Consider the following 19,213-nt stretch of genomic DNA (forward strand, 5'->3'; position numbering starts at 1 on the left):
CAAAATTCTGGATATTAAGAGGTAGGTAGAGAAGAGGTGATAGTCCCATTTCACTTTGCCTCGATCATACTCTACGAGGGGGACATTAGGGGAGAAAAGGAGATACCAATGGAGGACACTGGCTATCCACCCATCATCCCTTGCTCTTACTACTAGATCATCCTATTTTTCTTGACCATCATAATTCCTTCAGGACATCCTTCACTCCCGTTCTTCTTGAGGGTTCCTCATTGGTTATCAGTAACAACCTGTTCACACCCACCCTGTACCTCTCCATTGACCCCTGAGAGATGTTCATCTTTAGTTCTTCAGAGGCAGTGGTGTTTGTCATCTCAGTTATATAGAAGCATTAGTAAACCATTAGTATTGAAGATAGGTCCTTTTTGTTGTGGGAAGTTTGGGGTCAGTAGAGCTTTGCAATTTCTTTTTTTTTTCTTCCACTTAATAGTATTTTATTTTTCCAATTACATTCAAAGAGTTTTCAATATTCACTTTTACAAAATTTTGAGTTTCAAATTTTTTTCTTCCTTCCCTTCCTTCCCCCTCCCCAAGAAGGCAAGCAATCTGATATAGGCTATACATGTACAACCATATTAACTGTATTTCCATATAAGTCATGTTCTTCAATCTCATTAAAGCAATCTAGCCCACTCTCCTCCTACTTGCTAATTATACATCTATACTATCCTGTACATACATACTAAGAAGCTCTATCACATGTCCATTCAGATGCTTGGTGAAATCTGGGCAACTGACATTCTTCATCCACTTGATCTTTCCTGTGTGGATGAAGAAGCCAAACTCCTCTGGAGGATTACAAGCTCTCTTCTGTATCACTGAGTATCATTGAGTTCTTCATATATGAGTGTTGTCTCTTCAGTTCAGCTATGAATAGGGAGAAGAAAAGAGGAAGGGACCAGGCCTCTGAGAGGCCATGCTAATTGGGCAAGGGTACAGTCTTTGATTTAGAAGGGACCTTAGAGGTGATCTAATGCAACTACCTCATTTTAAACAGAAATAAGTAACTTCCTAATATCACACAGTTATCAAGTGGCAGAGCAAGGATCTGAACCCAAATCTTCTGACTCCAAAACCAACAAGTGTACTTTCCACTTTAGTCATTGACTTCTCTTTCTACCCACCCCACATCCCCCACCCCCCACCCTGAATGCTTTGGGGTGTGAGAAAGAAACAAAGATTCTGTTCCCTCTCCTTCCTTTAGCTCTCCGTGTTAGCAGCTGGTCCACAGCAGAGGGATCCAGCTGTGTTTATCCTGCTCAGGAGAATTGATAGGGAAGGGAGTCAGGTAGATGGGAGATATTTGACCCTAGGCACATCTTGTGTTGGGCTGATCCATTGAGTACCAGGGATGTGAGCTGGGGCTGGGTTGTAGGGGCAATCAAGATATGCTTGTTTCTATCTCTACCCTCAGGCTTCCCCAGCCAATCCCAGCTGTGCCTTTCACCTGGATTCCCCATGAAGTTTGGTCTCCTATTGTTTCCAGTGGGAATTTCAGGCCTGAGGCAGCTGGCTTGGCTCGTTTGTAGAGTCTATCACCCCACTCCCTTTCTCAGCTGCCTTCTCTTTAGTGCCTCTATATTCTAATTTCAGAACCAACACTCTCATTTCCAGGAGATACCCAGGACTTCAACCCAGAGGTCATGGGGGACAAGTAGGGTTCCTGCTGATATGGATAGTACAAGAATATCTGCAAAACTGATATTAGAGGGATGAGTCAGGGGCTTCTGGGAATAGCACCAGCAAGAAAGGCTATAGGGTAAAAAGTGTTCAGAAACTTGGGCTATTGGCAACCTCCCATCCCCCAGACAACAAATATAGGCCCCTGTGGGGTCGGGCTGGGAGTGGCCATTAGGGAAGAATCTCCAATAGTGAGAGAGAAACAGACCTTTCTGATCTCAAATATGTTTTGACAACTCTCATGCTGGTTTTAATGCAGGTATGGCCAGATATGTTTGTATGTGCATAAATGGATAGATTTGTACATGCTTGAATGTGTATGTGTATATACATATATACGTATGTATGTATAGGTGTTTTCTTTCTCTTTCTCTACCTAGATAGATAGATATAGATATACCTATGTAGATATATACATATATACATATGTGCACACACATATATATACATTTATGCATATATCTATATACATATATAGCCATGTCTGACTCTTTGTGACCCCATTTGGGTTTTTCTTGGCAAAGATGCTAGAGTGATTTACCATTTCCTTCTCCAACTCATTTTACTGATGAGGAAACTGAGGCAAACAGGGTGAAATGATTTGCCCGGGATCACACAGCTAGTAAGTGTATGAGGCCAGATTTGAGATCAGGTGACTGCTGGTCTGGCTCATTATCTTCTACACCACCTAACTACCCACATACATACATATGTTTGCATCTATATATTTGTCCATTTTAATTTCTAAATCTATATTGGAAGAATTTCAGAGTTTGAAGGAACCTCAGAAGCTATCTGATCTAATCTGTAGCTGAAAAAAAATTCCTTTACCACGTCCCTGGGAAGTGGTCATCTTGGCTTTGCTTGAAAACTTCTGATGAAGGGGGAGTCTCCCATCCCCAAGGCCATCCATTTTACTTGGAGAAAGTTCTCATTATTAGGAAGCACCCCCTTCATATCAGACCTAAGCATTCCACTATAGAATTTCCCCCCTGTTACTTCTAGTTGTTCCCTCCAGAGCCAAGCAACATAAGGCTATTCCCTCTTCCATGGGAGTTCCTTCAAGGTCATCATATCCCCCTTTGATCTTCTATCCTTCATGCAAAACATGCTCAGTGTCTTCAACCAGTCCTCACATGGTGTAGACTCAAGGCCTTCAATATCCTGGATGCTCTCTAGCTTATCCATATCGTGTTGAAACCCAGAATTGAACACAGAATCCCAAATTGTCAAAGTCCTTGAATGCCAGAGTCAAAGATTTGTTTCTATGGGTATCTGGCAAGCAAAGGGGAACCCTTGAAGTTTTTGAAAGAAAAGAACAGTAGCATCATTAGGTAAGTGATTGATAAGTTGGTATCGACTGCTCTTGACTAATTCAAATTATCAGCCTCAGATAAAGAATTTGGCCAAGTACTGACAAAAATGGTGGCTGGGATTGTTGCACCAATAACAATCATGGAGAGTAGAAAAGGTACAATGGGATTTGTTTAGTTGTTTTCAGTCACGGCCAGCTCTTTGTGACCCTATTTTCTTGGCAAAGATACTGGAGTGATTTGCCATTTCCTTCTCCAGCTCATGAGGAAACTGAGACAAGTGGGGTGATGTGACTTGCCTAGGATTACAGATCTAGCAAGTGTCAGAGGTTGAATTTGAACTCAGGTCTTCTTGTCTTCTAGTCCCAAGCTCTATGCACTATAGCGCTACATAGCTGCCCCTCCATGGGAATAAAGAAGGCTAAACATTCCCCTGACTTTCCAAAAGAGGAGAAAGAATAATGTCTACAAGTTACAATAAGCTTAACTTCAATTCTCACCAAAATTTTAGGTTCTATTGTCTAAGAAACATCCAGGGAACACTTGGAGCAAGAAGTAGTCATGACAGAGAACCATCATGGCTTCCTCAAGAAGAAAGCATGTAGGACTGACTTCATTTCCTTTTCTGACTGGGATACTAGACCAGAGCTGAAGAATGATTTTTCTATTTTAGCAAAGCATTTGACAAAAATTCTCATATTGTTCCTAAAGAGATTTGGGTTAATTGAAGGTACAGTCAGGTGGATTTGTAATTGGTTGAATAGTTGAACTCAAAGAGTCATGATAAAAGGTTCAGCAAGAGCTTGAAAAAAGGTCCCTAGATGAGCATGCCAGGGGCTATCTATGGAGTTATTCTATCAGAGACTTGTTAAAGGCATAGAATTCTAGTTTCCTCCAGAGCTCAGCTCAAACATTACCTCCTACTTGAGCCTTTTCTGGATTCCTCCAGCTGCTAATACCTCCCATCCAAAATTACCTTATATTTGTTTAGTGTCGCTATAGCGCCAACATGATACCCACAGCAGCCACTATGGATATGCATGCATATTTCCAGGGTAAATTCACAACATATAAACTCTCTTCCTCAAAGATGAAACCAAAATATTTATTCAGATACCAGAAAGCCAAATCCATCATAGTAACAAAGAAATCTATTCACATCATCCATGGAGGGAGCACAGCCATCCCTAAGCCTTTCTTCTGTCAGGCCTCCCCACAAAAAAGTTCCCGTAGGCAAAATCACTCCCTCTCTCACTCATGCTAGCTGCTCTGCTCTGCTTTGCTTGCTCTCTCTCAGCTCAACTCTTCTGGCTCCACCCCTTCAGTAAGCCCCTTCTACCATCAGCTCCATGTGACTCAGGCTGTGGGCTGGGCCAAAGCTCAAAGTAGATCACATGGGCCTATGAAGGGGCAGGAAAGATCTTCAAATTCCCTTAGCATTACTATTGCTAATTTTTATGTATAGCGGCTAAGAAGCACTGGATCTGAGTCAGGAAGCAGATTTCAGATCCAGCCTCAGATACTTACCAGTTGCATGACCCTAAAGCAATCATTCAATCTCATTCTGATTTAGCTTCCTTATCAGTAAAACAGGGATAATAACAGCATCTGCTTCCCAGGGCTGTTGTGGTAATAAAATGAAATATTTTTAAAGAACTTTGCAAACCTAAAAGCACTATATAAATGCTAGTTATCACCACTACCACCACCATCATCATTTGCACATTTCTTTACCTATAGGATGTAATAGATTGTAAGCCCTTTGAGAGCAGTTTTGTCTCCCCAGCCGCCAACACATTACCTGGCAAATAGTAGAGGCAGCTAGGTGTTGAATTATAGAGCACTGGTCTTGGAACTCTTCTTCCTACATCCAAATATGGCCACAGACACTTATTAACTGTGTGACCCTGGGTGTGTCATTTAACCCTGTTTGCCTCAGTTTCCTCATCTGTAAAATGAGCTAGAGAAGGAAATGGCAAACCACTCCAGTGTTTTTGTCAAGAAAACCATAAAATGGGATCACAAAGAGTCAGACAAAATGATGGAACAGCAAAAATAAGTGCTTGTTGATTGATTGATTATCAAATTTGCATATGAAAGGAGACTGGGAAGCAGTTAACACCTTGGGACAAAGAGTAAAGGTCCAAAAAAATCTTGGCAACTTAGAATATTGGGTCAAATCTAACAGATGGAATTTAATACAAATAAGGGGAAGGGAAGGGAAAAATTATATATATATATACATATATATAAATACATATACATATATACATATAATTATTAGTCACTTACTGTTGTCAGGTGCTGTGCTAAGCACCTTACAAATATTATGTCATTTTGATCCTCACAACAACCCTGGGAGATAGGTAATTATAATACCCATTTTGAGTTGAGAAAACTGAGACAGACAGAGGTGAAATGATTTGTTCAGAGTTACTCAGCTAGGAAGTGGCTGGGGGTCAGATTTGAACCCAAATCTTTCTAATTCCAGGCAAGCCAACACTCTATTCACAGCACCATCTTTGTTATTGTTGTGGGAAGCTAGATGGTGGCATGGATAGAGTACAGACCTCAGAATCAGGAAGACTCATCTTTATGAGTTCAAATCCAGCCTCAAGACACTCAAACTGTGTGACCCTGGACACTTCACCCTGTTTGCCTCAGTTTCCTCATGTGTAAAATGATCTGGAGAAGGAAATGGCAAATCACTAGGCTATATTCAGAATGGACTGAAAGGCTATCCCACTGCATTCTGCCCTGGTCAGACAATACCTAGAGCGTTCTGGTCAGTCCTAGGTGCCACAGTTTGAGAAGGATAAATGATAAACTGGAAGGCATCTACAATAAGGAAGTCCCCTTGTTCTCCTTGGTCCTAGACAGCAGAACTGGAAGACATGGGAGGGGTAGGGCATGCAGAGAAGAACATTTCTGCTCAATGTCAAAAAAAGCTTCCTCACAATCAGAAGTGAAAGAAGTTCAGTAGTAAAAGAAGCAGTCTCTAGTGGCAGTGGGCTCCCCCCATTAGAGAAAGTTAAGGCTGGGACATATAGTAGATGCTTAATAAATGTTTACTGATTGATCGGACAAATGACTGCTTGTCAGGGGTCATAAAGGGGCTTAATCAGACATGGGTAAAACTAAATGGTTTCTGAAATCCCTTCTAACTCTGAGTTTCAGAGATTCAGAGATTCTCGTGCCTTGGGCACACAGTCAGGTACAGTAGAGATTTGGGAAATTAAATTGAATTCGTTCCTTCTCCCAAATATGTTTATCTCTTTTCTCCCACTCTAAGGTCCTGCCTCTGTCTCCTCTTTCTCCTTCTTTCTCCCCTTTTTTGTCTCTCTTTCTTCTACTCCCCTCCTATGATGTCTCAGCTGGGCCAGTTCTTCTCTGTTATAGACAAAAAAAAGGCTCAACTACAGTCAATTAAGAAATGTTATTTGGGACTGTTCTATGGCAAACAATTCTTTTCCAGTTAACCCCAATGAAGACCCAGCCTCTTATCTCCTGCTTCCCTGGGAACAGGGAAAAGCACCAGCTGTAGATTCTCCCACAATCTCACCCACAATTTCCCTCCTGTCACCTGTCCAACCTGACAAAAGATCACCCTGATTAGGGGAGGAGAGGGAAATGAAACACTAAAGAACAAAGAGACCTGTCTGAAGTCCACTGGCACTTGAACACATACCCAGAGCCTCGTCCCAGCTTTATCACTCATTTCCTGTGTGGCTGTGGGCACATCACTTCACCTCTCTGAACCTCAGTTTCCTCCTGTGTAAAAGGAGGGGGTTGAACTCAATGTCCTCTAAAGTCCCTTCCAAATTTAACTCTGTGATCCTATGGGTCTATGGGAGTCTATGACTATGGTGTCTTCCAACTCATGGTTCTCGTGGTTCTGAGATTGTTTTTCAGAACAGCCCTTCCTCTAGGGCTGGGGCTGAGAACTAAAGAGGGGAGTCAGAAAAAATGCAGATCCCAGAGAAAAAAAATGTATTTCAATGCAGAAACCAGAAAAATACACTCTGGTGTATCCCTCTCCATCCATCCTGGGACCATCTGCATGAAAGACACTTTGCTGCCCCCATGTGGTGCTGAGACACAATTGTTCATAAAGCTTCCAAAAAGACCCTGGGCTTATCTATTCCTGAGCAGCCAAAAAAGCCAGCTCTGGGAAACACTGATGATCTCCCAGCAAGGCTGAGATCCTTGGGAGCAGGTTCCTTTATACAAAAGTCATAACCACCCACAGTTTCTGACAACCTAGTGTAAAAGAAGGAGTCCCAGGAGTCAGGGGTTCTTACATAATCATTAGCAATCTGGGGGACCTTGGTCAAATGGAATTATTCAACATGAGAAGCATTAATTAGGAAGCTATTGTGTACAAAGCCTCACTTCAGTGCAGGGTATACAGATACACAGCTACTGCCCTCAAGAATCTTATAGTCCTTTTCTGATCTCTCAAGTCTCAGTGCCCCATGTAAGAGAATCGGGAGAGATGAACCAAGTCTAATTAAGAAATGGAGAGGGGAAGGCTGGGGAAGGACAATCATATAAAACAAGATATGATAAGGTCAAAGAATAACAGAATGTGACTTGAAAGGGAGCACCATGGCCAGCTGATCCAACCAATAGCAGAAAAGGATTTCCTTTTATAAAATATCCAATGATCAAACAATTAATCTATAAATATCTATTAATCACTTACTATGGAAAGTGATCATCCAACCTCTGCCTAAAAGACCTCCAAGAAGGGGGAACCCACTCCAGCTGGGAGTTCCATGATCATCCAGCATAACCCAAAGCAGAAAAGGACTCCCCTCTATAAATAACCAATGATCAAACACTTAATCCCCAATTATTTATTAATCACCTACTCTGGCAAGTGATCATCCAGCCCCTGTCTGGAGACTTCTTAAGAGGGATAACCCCCTGTCTCTAAAGGCAGTTCATTTCATATTCCAACTCTTATTTTTTAGGAAGCTTTTTGTTCCTGAAGTCAATCCAAAATTGGTCTCCTTCTATTTGGATCTATCAAGCAAGCAAGGATTTCTCTGTCTATATGCCAGGCTCTTGATGCTCCTGGTTCTGTTCTTTGGAACCAAGGAAAATGAGTCTCTCTCTCTCTCTCTCTCTCTCTCTCTCTCTCTCTCTCTCTCTCTCTCTCTCTCTCTCTCTCTCTCTTCTTGTTCTTCCGAAACTTGAAGACAGTTATCACCTCATTCCTGAGTCATCTCTAGAATAAGGCTCCTCCATTCTGTCCAGCAGTTCCCATAGGGTATGATCTCAATGTGGTGCGAAGAGTGCAGGATTTGGAGTCAGGGGTTCACAGGTGGCAGTCATTTCCCATCTACAAATTTTCTTATCAGCAAAATGGGATCTTTGGACCAGATCATCTCAAAGGGTTTTTACAGCTAAATTCTATGATGCTGTGGTATCAGAAAGAATAAGATAAGGGGAAAGGACTAGGAGAAATGCAAGAGGTATAGCACATTCGTGGTGAGAGTATGAGTGAGGTACTTTAACCCCATATTCATGAAAGGAGGTACTGTCTGAACTGGACCACGAAGAAAAGTAGGAACGTTCACAGATTGGGATGAGAGAGTCTATCCCAGGAGTGGGGGCTCATAAGATGAAAGGCCCCGAGATCTGAAGACAAGAATGGGGAACAGGGGCTAGTCCAGTACAGCCAGAAGGAGAATATAAGAAATGGGGGTTATTGAGATAAAACTAGAAAGCTTGGTTGTAGCTAAAGGCCCTGAATGCCAGACTTGAGAGGCTATACTTTATTGGGTGAGGGCAGCTAGGTGGTACAGTGGATAGAGTACCAACCCTGGAGTCAGGAAGACTCATCTCCCTGAGTTCAAATTCAGCCTCAGATACTTACTAGCTATGTGACCCTAGGAAGTCACTTCACCCTGTTTGCTTCAGTTTCCTCATGTGCAAAATGAGGTGGAGAAGGAAATGGCAAACCACTCCAATACCTTTGCCAAGCAAACCCCAGATGGGGTCATAGACAGTCAGACATGACTGAAATGACTCAACAACGACAACGCTTTGTTAGATGTACAATAGGGAGCCATTGAAGGTTTTTCAGTAAAGGAAGGACTTGCTTTCCTCTTCTGTAAAATGGGGTAGTTAGACCAGATGATCTCTAAGGTCCTTTCCAGTCCTGAGGTTCAAAGATTATACAAACTCAATTCAAACAATGAAATTTTTATTGAGTATCTGCTATGATTGGGTTGATACAAAACTATAAGGCATGTGCCTGCTTTCAGTCTAGGTGGGGAGAAAAAGAAAATAGTTAGACAAGAGAGAAATATCGGAGATTGGAGCAAACAGGGAAGGCTTCCAGGAGGAGAGCAGGGCTACAAATGTCACTTTCTCTAGGGGTACTTGCTGAGAGCATCATTTCAGCACCAAAGAATCTGATGGAGTTTCATCCTGAAAGGAGAACACCATTTCTCAGGCCTCTCAAGGCTACCTTCCCCTCCCCCCAATACCCCATTTTCCCTGACCTGGCTTACGTACCCAACTACTGCCTCCCAGGGCAGGGTCAATTCAGCACCTCCCCAGCTGGGCCCGGAGGTCCCTCAGTTCAGCCCGATGAATGTTGTTCCCACCGCACACAATGAGCACAACAGAGCCCAGTGAGGGACTGAGGCGGCCCTCAGCCTGGAACCGACCCAGGCATCCCGAATAGATGGCAGCTAGTGCAGCCCCACAGGCTGGTTCCACCAGCATCCTTTCATCATCTGTGGCCAGAAGGGAGGACAAGAGCAGGGGTACAGGAAGACAGGACAGTGAAACAGGGAGACAGAGAGGGACACCAAGAGCCAGTCAGGACTCAGCACAAGGTACCACTGTGTTCCACTGAGTCCTCAATGGTTGCTTATGCCATGGACCATGCTGGTAGCTAGGTGGTACAGTGGATATAGCACCTGAAGTCAGAGAGACCTGAGTGCAAACCCTACCATCGACACTTACTAGCTGTGAGACCTTGGGCAAGTCACTTACCCTCTGTTGGACTCAGTTTCCTCATCTGTAAAATGAGGATGATAATAGCACCTGCCCCCCAGGGTAGATAGGTTAAAAGGATCAAACAAGATACTCTTTCTAAAACACTATTTAATGCTAGCTATTATTATTTCCTGAAAAGGCTGGAGAACTCATCTCCACCATAGAGTATGGACACAGCAAGACCAAACCTGAGGAGTCAAAAGACAATAGTGAAATATCAGCTCTAGGGTAAAATTTCAGGGAAATATTTTGAGGTTAGAGAGAGCAGTTCTCAGGGATTCTCAGGTCGCAGACCTGGGTGGTTGCCTAGTCTGCCTACAGGTAAAGCTGACCTTCCTACCACACTCACCAAGGAAACGTTCAATGGCCTGTATGGCTTCCTCATCGTCCACCACCTCTGAGATGATCGGGCACTCACGGGCACACTCCAGTGCCCGGGCACACACCGTCTTGGCACCCAGACATTTTGCCAGGCTGGGGGGAGCAAAAGAAAAAGAATTCTAATGGGAGACCCTGAAGAAATCAACTCCCCACATGTGAGAAAGACACAGATCATAGATAGTGTGCCACAGTGGAAAGGGAACTGTATTTGGAGACCAAGGACTCGAGGAGGGGGGCATCAAAGCCCAGCAGCTCTGCCTCTTATTAGTTGTGTGACCTTAGGCAAGTCACTTTAACACTCTAGGCCTCTACCATAAACTGAGATCGTTGGACCAGGTGGTGTCTAAGGTCCTACTACTGTGATCCTTTGAAGAGACCTTAGACATTACCTAAGCCAACTCCTTCACTGTTCTTTTACATAGGTACATATATTATGATGCTTAAGGATTTGGAACTGGAAAGGGTTCCAGAGACCATCTAGTCCAACCCTCACATGTTACAGATGAGTAAAATGAGGCCCAGAGAAGGAAAGTGATCTTCTGGGACAGATGCAACCCCTTGAAAGTCAGGTGATGCTCACCTGGTAATGTCAGGCAAGGTGACAAGTCTCCCAGCCCGGATGGCTTGGTTAAAGCTGTCAGCCCCCCGAGTCTCCATGGCTATGATAGGCACATCCTGCCAGCCCACCTCCTTCATTCCTGCCACAACACCAGCCAGGAGGCCCCCACCCCCTACAGAGAGAATGATGGCACCAGGCTGGGTATCCAGAGTATCCTTCAGTTCATGAATCATGCTGCTATGGCCTTCCCTAGAGACAAGAGCAAGAAAAGAAAGGCCCCCATAACTACCACCACCACCACCACCACCACCACTACCACCACCATCACCCCACCAAGGGCATATCTGATGGAGTCAGGAAGACCCGAGTTCAAATCCTGCCTCTAATATTTACTACCTGTGTAACTGTAGGCAAATCACTCTATCTACCTCAACTTCCACATCTGTAAAATCAATCAATAAAAATTTATGAAGCACCTACAGTGTGCTTGATTGAGCCCATATTATTAAGCACCTACTATGTGCTACTATGTGGAAGACACAATACACATATTAAAAATGGAAAGACAGTCTTTGCCCTCAAGGAACTTACAACCTAACAGAAATAAAAATAGCACCTCCCTCAGAGGGTTGTTGTTAGGAGCCAATGAGACAATGTTTGCTAAACACTTTGTGAATCTAAAAGTGACATAAAATGTTAGTGATGATGATGATGACGACGACGATGATGATAAACATAGAGCTCTAGAATGTCAGGGCTGGAAAGGACCTTAGAATATGGAGCTGAGAGGGACCTTAGCGATGCCTCCTCATTTTACAAAAGGAAAACGGAGACCCAGGCTCAAGAGCCATATTCATGCTCATAAGCAAGTTTGTGTCGGAGTCAGGACAAAAACCCAGAGTTCCCAGAGCCCTTCCCATTGTACCAACTTGTCATAGAAACATAACCTGGTGCTCAGATGCCCAAGTCAATGCCTCTGAACCCCATCCCAATTTCCTTTTCCTGTAACAATTCTAATGTTGGCAGCCCACAGCGAAGTTGTGCAGAGAAAAAGAAGGGAGAAAAGTATCTGTATCCCCAAGGATAATCTGAATAGTAGTGAATTAGTTTCTAATGAGAGCAGACCTTAAATCCAGTGGCCAGAATGTTGGAGGTTCAAGGGACAGAGCTGGGAAAAGGGAAGGAGCCCATAGTTACCAGACCAATGGGTGGTCAAAGGGGTGAACGCTGACCCAATCATTCATTTTAACCAACTCCTGGGCCTTCAAATTGGCATCATCCCATACCTACAGGAAAACAGACAGAATTACTCAATGAATCAAAAGGCACTAATTATTACGAATCTAAGATAGTGAGAGGTGAAAAAAAAGATATAGAGTAATCAGGAAATGGGGTCTTATAACCTAATTATATCATCAGGGCTAATGGGGTATAGAAGGGAGAGCGGGGAGGAAATGTCTGGGTCAGGGATTCAGACTCTAAAAATCTTAACGGAGACACTGGGGCCAGGCTGTAAGCCAGTGGCTAAAACCACTTAAGGATTTGTATAGTCAATGGACATTGTTATTCAGGCAGTGTCCCAAATCTGCCTCTTCTCACTTCTTCTCCCCTAATTTAGACTAGACTGACAGAGCCCAAAACAAGTGGAATTATGTTTAGCAGCTTTTTCTCCACTTCTAAACCATCCTACAATATAGAAATGTCATGGAATGTTACTGTGCTGTAATGAACATAAAGAATCCAAAGAAGTATGAGAAGATTCTATGAACTGATGCAGAGGGAAGCGAGCAAATCCAGACAGACAAGGTACATGGTAATGACAGACAATCTAGATGGAAAGAATAATGATAAAGAAAAGCCAATGACAACAAAACTAGATGAAGTTATAATGACAAATCTTATCCTCAAAAAAGATATACAGGGGGAAGAGCCAAGATGGCAGGATAGAAAGACACACATATGCTAGCTCCAAACCCACAGCCCATAAAGTATCTGTAAAGAAGAACTCCCAACAAATTCTGGAGCAGCAGAAGCCACAGAACAACGGAGCAGACGAGATTTCTGTTCCAGAGAGCCCAGAAAACCTGACGCAAAAGGTTCATCAGCGCCCCAGACCTGGAGTGGAGCCCAGCCTGAAAGGAGCAGATCTGAGTGGGCTTCAGGGACGGAATCTCCAGCTGCCGCACAGCTCCCTCCACCCACAGGTGCGGGGGGTGAGTGAGTCTTTTTGGCCTACCAAGAGGGGAGTGGGGTGTCCCCATAATTCAGGCCCCCTCGGGAGGCAGCAGCGAGGGGGGGGGCAGCGGACAGGGGCTCCCCAAGCAGGCAGGAGCCGGGATCCATTGTTGAAGGTCTCCGCATAAACCCCCTGAGGGAACTGAGCCCCAAGTGGTGGCCCTGTCCCCACCTGAGCACCTGAACTTAATCTCACACTGAATAGCAGCCCTGCCCCCCGCCCAAAGCCCTGAGGCTGGGAAGCAGCATTTGAATCTCAGACCCCAAGCACTGCCTAGGCAGATCTGGAGGTGAGGTGGGGGTGGAAAGAAAACTCAGAAGTCAAGTCACTGGCTGGGAAAATGCCCAGAAAAGGGGAAAAAAATAAGACTATAGAAGGTTACTTTCTTGGTGAACAGATAATTCCTCCCTTCCTTTCGGATGAGTAAGAACAACACTTACCATCAGGGAAAGACACAGAAGTCAAGGCTTCTGTATTCCACACATCCAAAATAAATATACCATGGGCTCAGGCCATGGAAGAGCTCAAAAAGGATTTTGAAAATCAAGTAAGAGAGGTGGAGGAAAAACTGGGAAGAGAAATGAGAGAGATGAAAGAAAAGTATGAGAAGCAGGTCAACACCTTCCTAAAGGAGACCCCAAAAAAATGCTGAAGAAAATAACACCTTGAAAAATAGGCTAACTCAATTGGCAAAAGAGGTTCAAAAAGCCAATGAGGAGAAGAATGCTTTAAAAAGCAGAATCAGCCAAATGGAAAAGGAGGTTCAAAAGCTCACTGAAGAAAATAATTCTTTCAAAATTAGAATGGAACAGATGGAGGCTAATGACTTTGTGAGAAACCAAGAAATCACAAAACAAAACCAAAAGAAAAAAGATATACAAAACTATGCCTCCCTCCTTTCTTCTCAGAGGAAGACAACTACATGTGTAAACCACTGCCTACAGATGTTGAATTTGGTTGATGTGTTAGTTTTTCTGAACTGATATTTATTTTCCTCTTTTCTTTTCTCACTTTTTACAAAAGGCGGCCCTTTGGGAAGCAGTGCAGAGAAATGCTGGGAAATGAGGGTGATGTGAAAATAGATAGAGGGCTAGGTCTGGAGTCAGGAATATGTGAGTTCAAATCTGGCCTCAGATACTTATTAGCTGTGTGACCCTGGGTGTTATTTAACCCTGCTTGCCTCAGTTTACTCATCTCTAAAATGAGCTGGGAATGAAATTGCAAAACACTCCATTGTTTTTGCCAAGAAAACCCCAAGTGAGGTCATGAAAAATCAAACATGACTGAAATGATTGAACAACAAACAAAAAGGACAAGAGGAAAATGTCTCCAACTTTTTGCTAAAAATTGGCTGGAACAATCTTCGCTAAAAACTGGCAAATATTTTGCTTGTTTGCTCAACAAATATTAACTCAGCATATACTCAGCACCCAGTTCTACTCAAGGCTCTGAAGACAAAATAGAAGGCATTATGGAATAGTGGGGACAGCACTGGCTATGGAGTAAGGAGAGGGATGTTCTAAAACTCCCTCTGATGATTACCAGTCATGTGACCATGAGCTTTAACTTTCCTTCTTACACATTTAAACTCTCTGAGACTCAGTTTCCTTATCTGTAAAATGGGGATAACAAAATTCTTTACATTTTACCTTTATTCAATGGAATTAATTAATTAATTCAATAGAATTAGAATAGAAGTTAATTATTCAATAAGATAAAGGCAGCATGCTGTGATCCAATACCTGTCTGACTCTTTTCAAACAGTGGTTATAAGGCTCAAGCAAGATAATGTATGTGAAGTGTTTTACAGAGCATCTTAGTACTAGTTCCTACCCTCAGAGAGATTATAGTCAAATCAATAATAATTTACTAAATGCCAAAAATTTATCAAACACAGGGGATACAAAGAAAGGCAGAAACAGTCCCTGCCTTCTACGAGCTCAGTCTAATCCCAACAGCTATGAACAAACAAGATATAGAAATTGGAGGCGATTAACAGAAGGCAGACATATTGGGGTAAGAGAATTCTAATTCTAAAGCATTACAGACCAAGGAGAGTGTAAACTGTGGGATCCCCAGTGCACTAATTCAGAGAACTCCTGTCTTGTTCACTCTTTTCAAGCATTTGGGGGACTTTTTGATCAATTAATAAAAAAAAGTTGCTGGTTTTGGCTTTGATTTACAATATTGACAAAGGTACTGTTATTTTCCCCCTGTAAATTATAATATTTGAGGGGAGACCCAGATCTGCAATTTCCTTGATGAAGGGATTCCCATACAAAAACTCCATCTGCCATTGAAGATTGGCTCCTGGTCTGCAATTTATAACCCCAGTGAGTTAACTGGGGCTTTAAGAGGTTCAGTGATTTAAGGATTCTAGATTTAGAGATAGAGGTCATTTAGAGGAACTTTTCATTATATAGATGAAGAACCAGTGAAGTAAACTAAGGTCACACAATTGTTAAGTGTCTGAGACAGAATTTGAGATTAGGTCTTCCTGACTGCAAATTCAGGGCACTATCCCTTTCACTACATAACTTCAACAGTCATTCTTTTACTCACGTATTGTTTAGGAGTAAATATAATGCTGCTGGTCATGAATTTTTTTGTATGATCAGACCCTGACAAGTGCTCCTGGTCCAAAAAAGGAGGGGTAAGAAGAGATCAGTGGCAGAACGTGGTACACAGAGATGTATTTTAGTTGGATCGGTTGAAGTACCCTCCCATCTAGTGTCACAGGAATGGGTTCACTTGTAGCCTGGGCGAGAGACTGGGCAAGGCTGGAAGAAGATTAACCATGGATAGGGCATGACCTCTCCTGATGCCTTTTGGGAAGACTATCCTCTCTACAGTATAAAAAGAGGATAGTAATACCTGTGATATTTACCTGGTCTGGTTGTTAAAGGGCTCAAATGGTAGAGAAAAGAGAAGGAAAGCACTTGTATTCCTTCACGTATATCAATATTGACCATTATTACAGTATTATGTACAATACGACAGTATTATTACAGCATAATTATTATCTTTGTTATACATATTACTTATATAATTATATTTGTTATGATTATATTAATATATATTATTATTAATTATATTAATAAATGTAATTCTAAGAGATGCCTGGATAGAAAGTGGGCCTTCAAATCAGGTGGGCCTGACTTTAATTCCCACCTCTGATACACATTGACTGTGTGACCCTGGACACTTATTTTATACTGTCTCAGGACCCCCAGGTAACTCTCTAAGACTAGTGATTACAAAGCAGGTACACTCTGCTTGGGTAGAGGGAGTTCCCACACCAGAAGCCGTTTACACCTATAGTCACAGTTCCAATAAAATAACATTACTATACTTCTAACACTGAAGAGATTGAGGAGATAACAGGTAGAAAGAGAGATCCCAGTAGACCCCAGGGCCTCCCACTCTCCCAATGGGCTGTGCATTGCAAGAAGCCTTCCATTACCTTCCCCACCACCTGAACTTCAGCCCCTTCCCTCTCCAGCCTCTGAAGCACAGTTGGATCAGCACCCTTGGGCAACACAATAGTGACTGGGACACCCAGCTTTCTGGAGGCATAAGCAGCAGCCACACCTGCATTTCCCCCTGCAGAAGCAACAAAAGGGTTTAGGGATCATATATGGTTGGTGGGACATTTACATGTACTTAGTAAGGCAGAATATGGGAGAAGAAGATGAAGGACAAAAAAGAAGCTGCTATCTTGGTAAAGGACATTCTTTTGGAGAAGATGTCTTCCAAAAGTGAGTTATGGGGCCCACAGATATTTGGTGTTTCACACATACATGCACACACACACGCACAATCAATTCAACATTTTGGGATCAAAGCATCACAGTATTTCAAACTATAAGAGATCTTAAAGATCATTTACTCCAACTCCTTAATTTTACAAATGAGAAATCTGAAACCCAAAGACACTGTGACTTGCCCAAGGTCACACAGGTCATAAGTAAAAGAATGAGGGCTTGAACCCAAATCTTCCTGTATCATCTTTTCTTCCTCCCAATTCTCTTTCAGAATCTTCCTATCAGTCAACCAGTTGATAAACATTTATTAAGCACCTACTATGTGCCATGCACTATATTAAGCACTGGAGATACAAAGAAAGGCAAAAGATAATCCCTTCCCTCAAATGACATACAGTCTAACAGGAGAGATGTAACATGCAAGCAATTTTGTACAAAGCTGTTCATACCTATGTTTAATTGAACACAACAAAAGAAGGCATGAGAATGAACAGATAGTGAAAGGTTTCTCATAGAAAGTGGGGTTTTAGTTGTAATGACCTCATTTTTTTTTCAGTAAAATATGGCACAAGATTCTCAGGAGAGGTAGAGGGAGGGGAAGCAACTGCTAATTTGAGAAGAGCCACTATGGTGAGTGGGATAGTGAGTTAATTAGACAGGTGTAAGTAGCAATGAGGGTCAAGTTGGTTTAATATTTAAATATAAAGAAAATTTGATATGAAATGATAGGAGACACAGTATGGTTTCATAATTTTCTCTAGCTTTGTTCAACACCACATGTGTCAGTGTAAAGACAGTGTGTGTCAGGACTGATCCAAGGCTGAGACTTGACAGGGCATAATCAGTGATATGATAAGGTAGCAAATGATTCAAGAACAGAGTTTATTGTTGAACTGAATTAGTTCACTAAAGGGGTCAAGATGGGGAATGGAGAAGAGTGTGGCTAGAGTAGGACTGTTGAGCTGGGGAAGAGTGAAAGCTCAAAGGATTGGAAATCCCAATATGGCCAAAGAACAGCCAGAGGGAGAGGTAGTCAGGCAATAGATTGTGATCAGATAAGGGAATTTCAGAATTCCTGAACAAGGAAGTGATGCATTTGTGGGTTATGACAAGATGGAGGGTATGACTACCTTTGTGTATGGCTGAGGTGGGGTAGAGGAGTAGGTTATGGGAGTCAGGGTGCTTGAAGGGGAAATCAAAATGTGTTTTCTAAATGTCCCCCTGGAATCTTTCTTAAACTGCATTAAGAGAGTCAAATTGTCCAAAGCGGGAGAGATATGATGATCCCTCTGTACTCTGCCAAGGTCAGACCATATCTGCAGTATTTGTCTTTAGTTTGGGGCACCGTCGGATAAGACTATTGACAAACTGAAGATCATCAACAAAAGGGAGTCTATGGTGATGATGATGGAGCCACACTATATGAGAATGAACTGAGGGAACTGAGAATGTTTACCCTGAGAAAGAATAAATTTGTGGGGAGGGGGATGATAATAGCTGTTTTCAAATATCTAAAGGTCTGTCAAGTGGAAGAATCCATCAACAATCAGTAAGCATTTATTAAGTGATTACTATATACTGAGCACTGGGGATACACAGAAAAGGAAAAAACAAAATAAAAAAGCCCTCACATTCTAATGGATTAGATTCATTCTACTCAGCCCCAGAAATGGGTAGAAGAGGAGAAAGAAAGTTATAGCGAGGTACCTTCCAGTTCAACATAAGGATAAACTTCCTAAGAACAAAAGTTGTTCAAAAGTACAATGGGTTGCCTTGGGAGGTAATGATGTGCCCATAGCTAGAGGTCTTCAAGATAGGTATGGATACCACTTAATAAGCATAGAGGAGACTCTTAGCTAGGGATGTAATGGATGAGATGACATCTGAGATCCTTTCTGTCTCTGAGATTCTACTGTTCTCTCAGTCTTTCCAGATTTCTTCCAAGACTCTTCCCTCAGACCTTTCTCCAAAAATGTTTAACCAAATAAGGGAGAGGAGTGATGACAAAAGCTAAAACGTAATTTTTCAAATCCATGAAATTGAAGTTTTCACATGAACAAAATCAGTGCAGCTAGAATAAGAAGAGCAGCAATCAATTTGGGGAACATTTTTTTTTGCAACAATATCTCTGATAAGTATCTAACTAGCAAGGTATATAAGGAACTAATACAAATGAAACAAAACCAAGAGCCATTCCCCAGTGTTAGTGGCCAAAAGATGTGAATAAATAATTGTCAAAAGAACT

General features: G+C 42.4%; 1 protein-coding gene across 8 annotated transcripts in view; it reads right to left on the minus strand.

Moving 5' to 3' along the window:
- Positions 1 to 420: 420 nt before the first annotated feature.
- SDSL (serine dehydratase like) overlaps positions 421 to 19,213 on the minus strand; it is a 30,689-nt gene continuing 11,896 nt past the window's right edge. For 6 of the 8 annotated variants that reach the window (XM_072600353.1, XM_072600352.1, XM_072600355.1 and 3 more), the window contains exons 4-9: positions 16,668 to 16,807; positions 12,166 to 12,254; positions 10,990 to 11,217; positions 10,378 to 10,502; positions 9,540 to 9,763; positions 9,209 to 9,452 (exon numbers count right to left, since the gene is read on the minus strand). In XM_072600353.1, the coding sequence (XP_072456454.1) occupies positions 9,570 to 9,763; positions 10,378 to 10,502; positions 10,990 to 11,217; positions 12,166 to 12,254; positions 16,668 to 16,807 (776 nt within the window). In that variant the 3' untranslated portion in view covers positions 9,209 to 9,452; positions 9,540 to 9,569. Of the gene's footprint in view, positions 886 to 9,208; positions 9,453 to 9,539; positions 9,764 to 10,377; positions 10,503 to 10,989; positions 11,218 to 12,165; positions 12,255 to 16,667; positions 16,808 to 19,213 lie in introns of those variants that run through there. The other 2 variants (XM_072600359.1, XM_072600360.1) reach the window with 1 other exon arrangement.

Source organism: Notamacropus eugenii, chromosome 4 (assembly GCF_028372415.1).
Source record: "Notamacropus eugenii isolate mMacEug1 chromosome 4, mMacEug1.pri_v2, whole genome shotgun sequence".
Taxonomy (NCBI): domain Eukaryota; kingdom Metazoa; phylum Chordata; class Mammalia; order Diprotodontia; family Macropodidae; genus Notamacropus; species Notamacropus eugenii.